This window comes from Andrographis paniculata, unplaced genomic scaffold (genome assembly GCF_009805555.1).
Source record: "Andrographis paniculata isolate CXL003 unplaced genomic scaffold, ASM980555v1 Contig37END, whole genome shotgun sequence".
In the NCBI taxonomy this organism is placed as follows: Eukaryota; Viridiplantae; Streptophyta; class Magnoliopsida; order Lamiales; family Acanthaceae; genus Andrographis; species Andrographis paniculata.
In genome coordinates this window covers 7,388,145-7,402,936 of record NW_026137570.1, presented here as the reverse complement: position 1 = coordinate 7,402,936, position 14,792 = coordinate 7,388,145, and the positions used below count along the sequence as shown (strand labels likewise).

General features: G+C 27.1%; 1 protein-coding gene across 1 annotated transcript; it reads left to right on the top strand.

Annotated features, from left to right (window-relative positions):
- Positions 1–10,553: 10,553 nt before the first annotated feature.
- LOC127250537 (probable E3 ubiquitin-protein ligase RHC2A) lies at positions 10,554–11,963 on the top strand. Its single transcript, XM_051273866.1, has one exon. It carries the CDS (start codon positions 11,005–11,007, stop codon positions 11,776–11,778), a length of 774 nt encoding a protein of 257 aa, XP_051129823.1. The 5' UTR covers positions 10,554–11,004; the 3' UTR covers positions 11,779–11,963.
- Positions 11,964–14,792: the final 2,829 nt, after the last annotated feature.

Genomic DNA, 14,792 nt, shown 5'->3' with positions numbered 1-14,792 from the left:
TAGTTTTTAAAGTATCTTTGTTTTTTGAGATGTAATGTTTTTATATAAAAAATAAATACTCCCTTGGTCACATTTGAAAGTAATTTCGTAGTTTTGTAATAGATTAAAAAATAATAATATTTTATTATTTAGTAAAAGTGTGTAAGAATTTTGATATTTTTGTCCTCTAACTTTATGTATAAAATGATTATATGTGTAATGATATATTTGTAATTTAAATAAAAATTACTAAACTATTAGTGTAAAATTATTTTTACTAAAAAAAAAATTAGAATGAATAAAATATATTTTATTGACAACGATGAGATTAATGTACATTAGAAATAAATAAAAAAATTGATTTTAAATAATAATTTTCACTTAGAAAATTATAACTCTAGCTAAAATATTCTAAAATATAACAACTATTTCAATATATAGTAACACCCTTTTTCTTTGAATCACTTGAATTTTTTTTGTTCTTTTATATATATAAAATTTTAATTTAAATAATATTTTAATATAATAGTTATTAAAAAAATAATATATTTTTTTATTAAATATTGCATCTACTAAATACTAAATCATTTTAAAATTCAAATAAAAATACAAGACGAAAAAACCCGATCATCTTATAAAATATTAAAATATAAATTTTAATGCTAAAATTGAAATAAAAACCCCTATATTTGAGTATTTTCTTCTCTAATTTTCTAATAATTTCTTGAAAAAAAAATGTGATACAATTTTTATTTTTATTCAAAAGATATTATTTAAATAAATATTATCACAGAATGTATTAAAAGGAAAATTACAAAATATAAATAAATTATTGATTTCTCTTACAACATCTATATGCAATAGTTTCGATTAAAATATTATATTAAATATTTTTTATTTAAAAAAAAATTAAATAAAATATAAAAATAAAAGTGGACACGTTGATTTCCATGACAACATTTATTGGCATCAATGCCATTCTGATGCAAACATCCACCAAATTTCCATTTCTATTTATTTTGTCCCAAAATACCAATAAGACCTTTATTCTTACTAAAATTGATAAACCAATGGATTACGGTTTTTTTTTTTTTTTTTTTTTTTTTTTTTTTTTTTTTTTTTTTTTTTTTTTTTAACGTGAGGAAACTTCACCTATTACTCGACAAATGCGTTTTGAGTAAATTTTCGGTCGAATTTAAATAATTTACAAATTAGACTCGACAAGATAAGTTACACTATACGATCCATACATGACAGGTAATACCTAAAAGCAAACCATGAGGTTTAGAAACATAAAATTTTTAATATGAATACCTTAAATATAATTAACTAACCTTATATAATTAAATTTAGGGCAAATTACATATGGGATGAGAATATATATATATATATTAGATTATTAGTTACATTAGATGTTGTTGGTATTTTGGTTTTGATTGTTGTATCTGTCATTTGTAGGTTCATCAGACTATTTGTGCATCTTGTGTGTCTTTTGCTTGAATCTTGTGAAAAACTGCAAACTTTCAACATGTATTGAATCAATTAATAAAAATTGTTCCACATTTTTTTTATATGACGTGGAAACTTGCAATTGTTATTTTTCGAGTGCGTTTTGTGTAAATTTCTGATTGAATTTAATAATCTGCAAATTAAGCCCGATAAGGCAAGTCACATCCGACAAACCGTGTGTAGCAGATAAAACCCGGAATTATTGAAATTTTAAACCCATAACCACACGGTCAAAACTTCACACACCACAAAACAATTTCTTAGGAGACATATTTGAGATATTGTCTTGAGACAAACGACGTGCTCATTACAAAAATGAAAGGAAAAAAAAAGATTTGTAAAAAAGAATAAGACATGGATGACAGAAGTTGATGTAGAAATACGTTAAAATTGCATTTGTAAGTGTGAATGTTATAGAGATCGTTGAAAAATTTTGTTTGAGATGTTGCTCGTTTTTCTCATCTGTGCATCATCTCTTGAGAGATCAAATTTGATTGACGGAGTGTATTTGTGTGATATATGTATACACAAACTTTCACATTTGTACGTTAGATCTTTTTTGTTCATATTTTTCATAGACAAAGAGATGCATGAGAAATCTTAGGAATTCATCTTGAGTGAAACACACCTACTTACTTCTTTGTAATTTTTACTTGAATTATTCCTTTGACGAGAGGGAAATGATTTTTTGCTTTTGAGGGATTGTTTAGAAGGTGAAACCTATATATAAGTGAACAAACTATTGAAAGATTTCTATTATTTTTTTTTTTAATTTCTTTTTTCTTCACGCTCATAATTGTTGAATTTTTAGAAACCGTTGTGATATTTTTTAAGACAATAAATTGTGTTCTTTTATGAGTTTTAACATATATTTTTACTATTCCGATTCTTTTTTTCTTTAAAAAATATCAAATCAAACAATTACTTTTATTTTTTGATATTATATTATAAATTTATCTTACATTCAACACATTACATCAACATCTATTTATCTTATATTATATCAAACATCTATTCAAATTCAATTTTTTACTATTCATAAATTCAAATCCAAAACCCCAAACCCACAAACAAATACACCATAATTTATTCAATGATGGATTACTGTGTCATGTGAAAGAATTTGATGATAGATTCCGAGTTGATGTTACAAGAGTAGAAGAAGATTATTACCCATATAAATGTTCAGAAACAAAGTATAAATCAGTAGAAGTTGAAACATTCCAACCTCACTTTTGTGAAGGGAGTAAGACTTGCATTTGGTAAGAGTTACCATTATATTTAGGCAAAATTGCTTATAATTCTCATGCGATTTTGAAATTTAGCATAAAATCTCTTTATACTTTAAAAATTGCATGACATCCTCTTATACTTTTAACAAAAGTTGCATGAAATCCCATTGCCATGAAAACTCCCTTATCTGATGAGAAAATGATTTTCTAATAATATTTTTTGCATGGCGGGAGGTTTCATGTAATAGTTTTTAAAGCATGAAGAAGTGTCATGCAATTTTTAAAATAAAGTAGGGATTTACGCTGAGTTTCGAAACCACAAAGGAGTTTCATGTAACGTTTTTTAAAGTATAAAGGGCGCCATTGAAATTTTAAAGTAAATGAGGGATTTTTATGCTGAATTTTGAAATCATAAGAGAGTTATAGACAATTTTGCCTTATACTTAAGTTGGTGAATGCGGTTGATGTTGGGTGGAGTTTGTGTGTGGTATTTGTAGCTCACTTCTGCTTATAACATAGTGGGATTGTTTGGATTAAATCCTCGTAAGACCGTAAGCCGTTTTGGAAGCCGAATTGGATAAACATAATTGGTGTTCAAGTTGTTTTAGAGATTCTATCTATGATTCACATATTATCTGAATAACTCACAAATGATCTTTTTAGCATGCACAAACTTTATGGTGTTTGTTTATGTTACAATCGATGTTTACTGCTCAAATTTTCTTTACAATTTATTGTTTGGGATCATCAAATTTGTTTATATTTTATTTAATTCTACAAAAAAAATTCATCAAAAAAATATGTTCAAAATGTGGTCATGTTTCAATTTACATAGGTGTGACACTATGGCCCGCAAACCACACAAGGCCGAGTGTGTCGGGATTAGACGGAGAAACTTGAGATATTTTCTAAGGAGTCACCCATCTTAAGATAATTCTAGAGTACCCATCCTAAATAATAATTATCTTGCATTATTTTTTCTAATAATTCGATTATTTTTTATTAACTTTTTAATAATTTGTTCATATTACTCAATTTTACTTTATATATAATACATTTATATTAAATACTAGCTTTACTTTTTAATATAGGTATACAGATAAAATGACATAAAAAGCTTGGAGGGAGTATCTAATATACTCCTTTCCTCCGTTCGTAAAGTACTTGTTTAATTTAGCGTGAAGTTTAATAAAACTATACAAAAATTCAAATATTTATATCTTTTAGTAATTCAATATATTTTAATCGTTTAATAAATAGACATATTTTTGTAACATAAAAGTTTTATCAACAATTTTCTTAGGCTTCATTTGGATTGGCTTTTACTTCTAAATAAAAGCAGTTTGCAGCTGTTTGCATTGACTTCTGTCCAAAAACAGAAGCAGCTTTTGAAGCTGAAAAATGTTTTTTTTTTTTTTTTAGAAGCACATTGGGAGTAGCTTCTGAAATAAGTAGAAGCACTTTTCAGTTAAAATTACTGTTTTATTTTTAATAATAATAATAATAATAATAATAATAATAATAATAATAATAAATACAATAATATAATATAATATAAAAATAAATAACATATATATTATATTTTAATACAAATTAAAAAATATAATTAATTTATTATTTTCAATTTATGTACTATATTTGTATTAAAATTTAAAATTTAAATACCGAATGTAAATAGGAGTATATAAATTTTGTAATTATATTTAAATTACTAAATATAATTTATAAAATTTTAAAATAAATTATAAAATACAAATTATAATATAATATTATACTGTAATTTTATGTTTAATTGATATATTATCCTTAAATTTAAATTTTAAAATATAAATAATCAAAATTTAAAAGTAATTTTTTATACTTTAATTTAAAATCTTTAAATATAATTTATAAAATTTAAATTAAATTATAAAAGTGTTATAGAAAAATACTAGTATTATATTAACATATATCATTTTAAGTAATTTTAACAGTTTAAAAAGCATTTTCAATTGTATAATGTAACAGTTTTTGACGAAAAGCTGTTTTTATAATGATTTATCCAAACACAAAATCATTCTGCTTTTGGCTCCTGGTTTTGCTTCTGTTTTTGGCTTCTGCTTATTTTTTAAGCCAATCCAAACGGGCCTTTACACAAGTGGAGACTTACAGTTTTGGAATCCAAATACACCAATATTTTTAATATATATTTATCAATATATAAAATATACTCTCTTCGTTTCGCTATAGAGATAATTTTTTCTTTTTTATTATTCGTCTCACAAAAAATTGGTTAATTTATCAATCTTAAGTACACTTAATAAATAAAAATCAATTTAATTAAATTTTCAATCCCTTCTATGTGCAACAACTCAAAATCTATTTATTTTTATTTTTCTTTTCAATTTAGCAAATATTTTTATTTATCTTTAAAACTTCTCGTTATTTTTTTGTTAATTAATTTATAGTAATACTCCCTCCGTCCCACGTACCATGTCCATGTTGCCATTTCTGTCCGTCTCACATACCATGTCACTTTCATTTTTTGAAAAATGATTACACACTTTAATTTTATTTTAAACTTTTTAATTTTATTTTTTTAAACTTTTAATTAAACTAATTAGTTATCTTAATTTTAATTTATAATTATTTATATTATCGGATAATTATTTTCACTAATACATTCTTAATTATCTACTAATTATATCACTCCTAAAATACAGTATTTACAGTGTAGCAGACAAGATATGTGGGACGGAGATAGTAATAAATAAATAAAATATTTTATTTATTTATTTATCTATAAAATTTCATTATATATATATTTTATTGAAATATAATATTAAAATTTTTAAAAATATTAATAATACTGACCGAGACGGAAGTGTAAAATATAAAATAATAAAAAATTAATAGCTGGTATAAATATATATTGGTTACAATAATAATGCTCTTAAGTCTAGAATAGGTTGGCAGCACTATTTATTAACACCTTCTAGAACAACTAAATAGGAAAATTTTAATTAGTATCTTTTTTCTTGTAATTTAGCTTATTTATTTATTTATTTTTAAAATTAGTTTAATAGTAATTTTTATGAAAAAAATAATATGTTTTATACAAATTCATAAAATTTGAGTTTAAAAAGAATTCTTAAATAAACAAACCCCACATCTATCTTTCCATCAAAGTATCTAAAATTTACATTATTCATTAAAATTGATCTTAAAAAATTATTATATCAAAATTTTATTTTTTATTTAAAATATTACGGATATAAAAAACTCAAATTATATTTAATACACCATATTAAACACATATTTATATAGCATTGGTTTTATTTAATTCAAAATTCTTTCAAATGACAACCAAGCAAACCCTATGTGAATGAAAATATTTAAATTCAATAATTGGATATTTATACATGGTTTGTGGTTATTAACCAACCAGCTTTCGAATAATAATTCTTGCCTAGGACATAGATAGTAAATGTGCATATAGTTTCATTATATATCTATATACTCCATTCGTTCTATAATTAAATATTCATTTGCTTTTTGCACGTAATTTTAAAAATATTAGTATTATATTTGGATGTAGTATGAATAAAGTAGAGATAACTAAAATAACCTTATTAGTATGTGTGATATAAAGGTAATGACATTTGTGTAATATATTGTAAGTTTTAAAGGTATTTGTGATGTTAGGTAGATAGTACAATTATTAAAAAAAGAAATGGATACTTTGTTATGAGATAAACTAAAATGAAAAAATAAATACTTTGTTATGGGACGGAGGAAATAATACTTATTAAATTATGTAAATAAAATAATTGTAGTAGTAATATTTTTGAGGTCAACAAACCCAAATTAACATTGTTCATTCTATGCAATTTTCAATAAAAATATATTACTTCATTTCACAAAATATTATATAAAAATATAACTTAAATAAATTTCAAATTACAAACAACCAAGTTGTTTAGAAAAATTAAAATTTTTGTTGTTAGTAATTGAAATTATAAAAATATTATTAAAATATCTTTTTTTTCGTTTTTAAATATTCGATGAGAAAAATGATATATTTTTATTAAAAACATATACTATTTTTTTTATATATATATTCGACAAATTCTTTTCTTTTTTTCTTCAATTTTTTCATGTTATTTTCTAATTCTACCTAAAAGTTTACTTATATACATAATTATATATAATATGATATGATATAATGAATATAATTTCTAAATACTTTATTGTAATATATTATTTTATAATTAAAATATCTACCATTCATATTTAATAATTAAAATAAATACGTATTTGAATAGAATAAAAAATATAATATTAAATGTAATACATCAAAACTTTATTATATTAAAAATATATAATGATTCTGTAAGGATGATATAGTAGTGTAGAGGTTGGATTCATGACCATGAGGTAGTTCAAACTCTTTCCTACGCACTTTCGGGCAGCTCCAAAAGCAATATTTGGAAGTAAACAAAACCTACAATATATATTTCAGTATTTTTAATTTTACTAGGCTAAAGTGATCTAGTTGGATAATTTTGAAAATTTTTACATAGAATAGACTTACTTAAGTGACCCAAAAGCAGACCCAAGACCAAATTTTAAGTGATCCCCAATTAGGCTGTATTGGTTTGATTTTGAATTTGAAACTGAATTTTAAATGATGAATTTTTGAATTAAAATAATTATTTAATATGATATAAATAAATTTTTAATTAATATTTGTAATAAAAAATTAAATATAAAATAAAAAATAAATATTTAATTTTATATTTTTTTTTTAAAAAACAATTTTTTATTTTTCAAATGCAAATGAAAGCCAAATAGTAATATGTTGATAAAGGTTCTTTCATCTCCTTTCTTCATATTTATTTGGCCTAAAGATCATTATTTTCGCTACAATTTTTTTTTTTTAAAAAAAAATACTTTCCTTTAATATCTTTAATTATATAATCTCTTTTATTCGTTGTGATTATATATTGATTTCTTTTATTGAAAGCCAAATAGTAATATGTTGATAAAGAGTTCTTTCATCTCCTTTCTTCATATTTATTTGGCCAAATGATCATTATTTTCGCTACAAATTTCTTTTTTTATTTTAAAAAAAAATACTTTTCTTTAATATCTTTAATTATATAATCTCTTTTATTCATTGTGATTATACTTGTTTTTTTTATCGTGATCATGTATTGATTATAAAAGAAATGGATAAATATGGTGGAAAAAAATATAAAAATATTATAACTTTTTAGCCCCATCAAACAAGAGTATAAAGTCCATTCATTTAGTTTAAACTTTAGCCCGGCTCATAAAACCTAAGTCGTTCATGCATTTAATATGAGTCGTTGGATACATTATTTTGATAAGAGCCGTCTATATCTTCTTTTAATACAAGTTGTTGGATATGTTGTTTTAATTAGAGCTGCCAATTTCTGTTTTTTAATATTTCGCCGATTGCTGTTTTCATTCATTGTCAATCTTCTTCTTTTATCTCTTTAATCTCTTTTGATCTTGTACATTTTCTTCTTTCTTCTATCACTCTATGTTTCTTGTGAGGTTTGTTTTTAGTGTCTCTTTAGTGAGGATTGCAGCCGCCGCTTGGTGGTTAAATGTGCCGTAGGTTCAACTAGACTTGTCCATGATTGTTAAATTAATGAATTGGATATGTGAATGATAGATTTGGCCGTAGTTGAAAAATTGATTGGTTAATTATCCAAGGCCATGTACTAGAAAAATGTGGCCATTGATTGAAAAGTAAGATGATTGATTGTGTGAGCCATGAATTCGTCTAGACTTGGCCATTGCTTGGCAAGTCAGTTAATGGATTGATTAAGTTGCGAATTTTGGTAGATTTAGCCATTTTTTGGCTATCATTGATTGTCGGTTGTGATAATTTAATCATAGATTGTATATCTAATTTCTTACTCAATTTAAGTTGATGATACTACTTTCTTTTATGTCCAGTTGATTTTCAGACATTTGTCTACTTGATGCATGATAGGGGATGAGACTTTTATTAAACATATGCACTTTCTACTTTTTGAATTTACATTAAGAGTTTTGAATAAGTGATTATATATAATTGCATGTTTTGAAATACTTACATGGGACGAAAAACTTTTATACTTGTTTTTTTTTAAGTGTTAGCCTTAACACTTGGGGGGGAGGGGGGGGGGCGTGTCATGCTTATATGCGATATTTTTCTGATGTTAGCATATGAAATTACAAATTTGTTATTTGAGATGTTACACAAACCAATTGAAGATATATTACAAAACTTTAGCCGATGCTCGGGTGAATACAAAAATATTAAGATATTTAAACCCAAAGTTTGATTACGTGGTTACAATCATCGAGAAGTCATAAGATGTCAAGCATATAAGTGTAGATCATATCTTGGGGTCCTTGCAAGCATATGAAGAAAGAATAAAAGACAAGAAGAATCACTACCTAAGTTCCTCAAACAAAAGCTGAATTGAAATGTTACAATTTTCAAATGAAACAGGCCAAAAAAAAAAGGCCGTGGGTGAAACTCATCAACAAACTTATAAAGAACGAGAAAAGAGACCATGGATCAAAAGTTGTGAAATGTTACAATTTTTAGATGTTTGGACACTACAAAATGAAGGCAGATCAAATCCAAAGAAATGTGAAAATATAAATCAAATAAAGGCCAAAGAAGAAGATGGTTACATAATGCTCCTATGTGCAACAAAGAAAAAAAGAAAAACTTAAAGTGTGGTATCTTGACTCTGGTCAAATAACTACATATCGGTTAATAGATTATTATTGACTCATCTTGATGAGTTGACAAAAGATAACATTTCTTTTGTCAATAGTTCAAAAGTTTCCATTACAAGGAAGAGAAATATACTAATTTTTTTAAGCAATAGTGATCATGAATTATTTCAAATGTATATTATCTATCTACTTTGAAATAAAATATTATAAGCATTGGACAATTGGTTGAAAAATGTCATATGTTTGACATACAAAATGGATATGTAAGCATAGAAAATGGCTTGGAATGTTTGTTTGCAAAGGGCGTGATGACAAAGAATAAGATGTTCAAACTCATCATCAAAGATGATCATGCAAAATGCTTGAACATGACGGCTACAAACACTTCACGGTTATAGCATCAATAATACGAGCATTTGAACTTTGATGGCCTTGAACATGTTGAACAAAATTACTTATAGATGCTAAAATTGACTCATCTAAATTAGTTTTGTGACGAATGTATGTTTGGAAAGAAATTTCATGATAAGTTTTCATAAATATTTTCATAATCAAGTAGGCAAACCATTAGAGTTAATACATATAGATATTTATGGTCCGATTATATTTGGTTCATTTGGTAAGAAAATATAATTTTTTATTATTCTTTCAGGACGTGGATGTTTTATTGAAGGAGAAATCAAAAGAATTAGAAGTATTCAAGAATTTCAAGGCTCAACGGGAGAATGAAAGAGATATAAGAATCAAGTCAATGAGACCAATCGAGGAGGTGAATGTACTTTGTATTTAATTTTTTTTTTTTTTTATGAACAACTCATAATTAATTGATCATCGACTAACTGTTTCATACTCACTTTCTATGTAAAAGTAGGGTGACAAAAGATTGAGAAATATTGTACTTTTGGCCCATTAAATTAAAGTATAAAGTCCAACATTTTGGCCCAAGCTTAAGCTCTCGATCCATGAAAGCCCACTCATACATTTAATATCCCATTGGATCTAGGGTTTTGATTAGTGGCAGCTGCTCTTTCTTTAAATATTCCGCCGCCTGTTGCTTTCATTCATTGTCAGTCTTTTCCTCTTTTTATTACTTTTCCTCTTTACTTTTTCTTCTCCTTTCTACCTTTCTTTAGGGTTTGTAAGGGTCTATTTATTTTGTCTCTTCGGTGATGTTTTTTGCCGTCGTCTGGTGGATTTTGGTGAGTATTTTGGGCGATTTTGGAAAGATTGTTGCTTATGAAGGTAACTTTTGGCCTAGTTTGTGGCTAGATCTCCCTTGGTTTTGCCCTTGTTCACCTGAGAGCAGTGTCGAGGACTTGAGCCAAGTTTGATTCAATTCTTCTTCTTCTTTTGTTTTTGTTTTTTCTAGTTGTTGAATATGTTATATGCATTTCTCAAATACATTGCCATCTTTGCAACCTCGTTAAAATCATTACATGTCTAATTTCTTCTAATCTTCATAGTCCCTTCAGCCCCCTATATACATTCCTACACATTCATACACATTGTATGCTTTCATTATATTCCTCTAAGATTGATGAATCTTGATGATATCACGGCGCAATGGGCTTATTCTATCCATGAACTTTGCCTAGTATTCGATGAACCTACAGATGATGACACCATTTATGGTTTTTGTGAAGTGCCCGTGCCCTCATCGCAATTAACCATCAATTTTGAATTAGTATGCAAGTACTCTTATACTATGTGGCGATTTCTGCCCACGGGAGAATCTGTCAGCCGGCGAACATATGCGGGACATATTAACCACCCCACAACGACGATCCAGATCTCAATCACTAAAGATCACATGCACTCCCACCCCCGTGAAATGGCCCAAATCTTCAAAGATAAGCTCCAACATTTGCCTATTAGTAACGAGGATCGATACAAAGTGCTGGCAGCCGCAAGCAATAGATATGTTTCAGCAATGCTTTCCAAGAACCCGGATAATTATGTCTATGACAGCATTTGGATACGCTGCTCTTTCAAAGTCCTGTTCGATGTCTTGGTGGGAGAACGGCGCGACACAAATATAGAGCCAGCGCTTGATCTGCAGTCTGCCGAGGAAGTGGGGGCACAAATGGTTCCAACTGCCGAGGTTTCCATTGAGTCGTCATTGAAAAAAGTTGTGGTGGCGGATGATTCGAAAGAGACCTGCTCTATTTGCTTGGAAGTGATGCACGGCAGTGAATTTGAAGTGATGAGGATGCCGTGCTCGCATGTGTTCCATGGAGATTGCATCCGCAAGTGGCTGAGGACAAGCCATTATTGCCCCGTTTGTCGTTTCGAGTTACCGAAGGAAATTTGAGAGCTCGTGTTTATCGTTGTTGATTTACATTATTGTAGTTGTGGTTTTTTTGAACTAGGTGTCCTTGTTTTTGTCTTTTAATTAAGTAATATGTATGGGTTTCAAGAACAAGAAAAATTGTGTTGTTTTTATATTTCTTTTTCTATTGGCACTTGAAATTGCAAAGTCAACCTAGGGTGTGTTTGTTCGGGAATTTGGATTTTGAGATGAGATTTGAATAGTAAAATTTTTGAATTGGAATAGTTGTATCATATGTAAATAGGTGTTGATGTGATATTTTGAATGTAAAATTGATTTTTAGCCTAATATATATATAATTTTTTTTTGAATTGGAATAGTTGTATCATGTGATATAAATAGATGTTGATGTGATATTTTGAATGTAAAATTAACTTTCAGCCTAATATACATATAAAAAAAATAGATCTTTAATTTAATATTTTTAAAGAAAAATTTTTTGATAAATAGTAAAATTTAGGGTGAATTTCTGAACTGAGTGCAATAGCTTGTAAAGGGAAAACTACCCTAAGCAAGCCCTGAGTGACAGGCTTGATCGAGAAGGCGTCGGTAGAATTCGAACCAGTAACCTTGTGGTTTTGAGGGAATATAGTTTAAATGGTTGACCGCTTTTTAACATGCTTGAGGTTAAGGGTTCGAATTCTGTAAAATGTATTTGTGTGTGTAGGTAACCAAAAATCAATAACCTTACAGTCACTCACCAAGCATCACACCACACCAAGTCGGCCATTCTATGCAGGATTTAGTGGGACTTTTTGTTTCTTGTTGTGGAACTTATTGCAATGATTTTTGAAAAGTGAGATTTACTGTATATTTTCACAGTTAGCTTTTGTTTGTAAATATGGGAGGCATATTTTTTACTTTGTTGTTATATATATTTATTTTGATTTATTATTATTATTATTATTATTTATTTATTTATTTTTTTATGATTTTTTTTTTTTTTTTATAAAACGGGTTGTGGAGATGTACTCATTGCTGTGAGCTAATGGAATCAAATTTTGACGCTTTCGGATCTTGTCTGTCATATATGATTTCTCTAGTGTGACTTTTCTTGTCGAGCCTAATTTACAAACTATTAGGTTCGACGGCCGTTTACCTAGAAAGGTAACGGATGTGGTTCCCAAGTTGTTATTATTATTATTACTATTATTGCAGTACTACTGGCTCCGTCTACATTTGGTGTTTTATCGTTTACTTCCTATTCTCTCAAGTGTTGTTATTTTACCTGTTCATGTACATGCCTCTTAAACACAATTTTTCTCTAGGACTGTTCCTAAATTTTATAGAGCCAGGGCAAAAGTTAATTAAGGGTGCCAATAATTAAATATTTTTATATTAAAAATAAATATAAAATATTTTTTATTTTAAAATTAGTAATAATAAGATTATATATTTTAAATATTAATTATTAAGATATTGATATGATGATGATTTTAAATAATTTTTCAAAAACTTAATTTTTAAAATATAAATTTAACAAAATATTACAACACTATTAATAAAATACTATTAAAATTAATCAATAATTACACGACAATCTATATTTTCAATAAATTTAAATTGATTGTTTTAAATTATTTAAAGTATATTTACTTGTATATATACATATATTAATAAGTAACACGAGAAAATAACAATTTATTTTTTATTTTTGGAAAAACACACTAGACATCTCATTTGTTCATATCTCATTGATTTGAGTGTGATTGAATTTGGTGTTTCTTTTGATGTATATGCAAGTTCTTTTATAAATATACTCACAATAAGATTTTTTATTTTTTATTTTTTTTTGCATGGGTAAAATAACAATGAAAAAAAGTACTCATTGTTCAAATTTATACTATTTTTTTTGGATTGTTATAAAATAATATTCTCATTTTTTTAGGTAAAAAAATATTATATTTTGTATGTTTTTTTTACTATAAAAAAAATAATTATTACTCACTTTTATTAAAATTTGTGCTCGATCAAATAAACACATATTTGCACGACGAAGGGAATATAAAAGATGATTCGCAATGCATTCTTGAGCAAAGCATTTGTATATTTACACGACAAATACTTTTGATTAGTGTAATTTTGTGCACTTTAAAAAGGAAATGTATCTTTGTGTTAAAAATGAGCCCAAATGGTCAAAAAAATGTTATAGTTTTGTTGACCCATCAAACAATAATGTAAAATCTAACTTTTAGCCCGGCCCATGATTAAACTTTGGCAGCTCAGGTTAGACATCCTTCGCTTGATAGCTAGGTGATGAGTTCGATTCCTGATGAATACATTTATGCAAGGATGAAAAAAATTTCCGTTGGATGTATGAGTGTATGTGTATGTGGATAAAAAAACAAAAAAATCGGCCCATAGAAGTCCAACCTCCCTCTTAAATGAGTCGGTAGATCTGTGCTTTTGATAAAACCTATCCGTTCTTTCATTTAAAACTCCGCCCGCCGCTGTTTTCATTCAAAATTTTCGTCAACTGCATAAGTGTATGGGTAAAAAAAAAAAAAACCTAAGCCCGGCCCATGGAAGCACAACCTAACCTATCCGTTCTTTCTTTTAAAACTCCGCCCGCCGCCGCCGCTGTTTTCATTCACTGTCAATCTTCTTATTTTTCTCTCTATTTTCTCTCTCTACTCTCTCTCTTCTATCCATCTTTTTGTTTCTTGTGGGTGTTTGTTTCATCTGTTTCTCCAGTGAGTTTTTCGGCCACCGTGCGGTGGTCTCCGATGAGTGTTTTGGGAGATTTTCGAGAGATTGTGAAGTTGTTGGCTCCATTGGTAGCTCTTGGCCTGGTTTGAAACCAGATCTACTTTGTTTTAGATCCCGTCGAGAACCTAAGCTAACTTCGATTCGTTTTTGTTACTATTTTGAGTTATTGAATAGCTTATATACATTTCTTAAATACATTTGCATTTTTGCAACCTCGCTAAATCTATTACATGTCCGATCGGTTCTAGTATTCGTACTCCCATCGGTCCATCCTTTACGTTTTCATT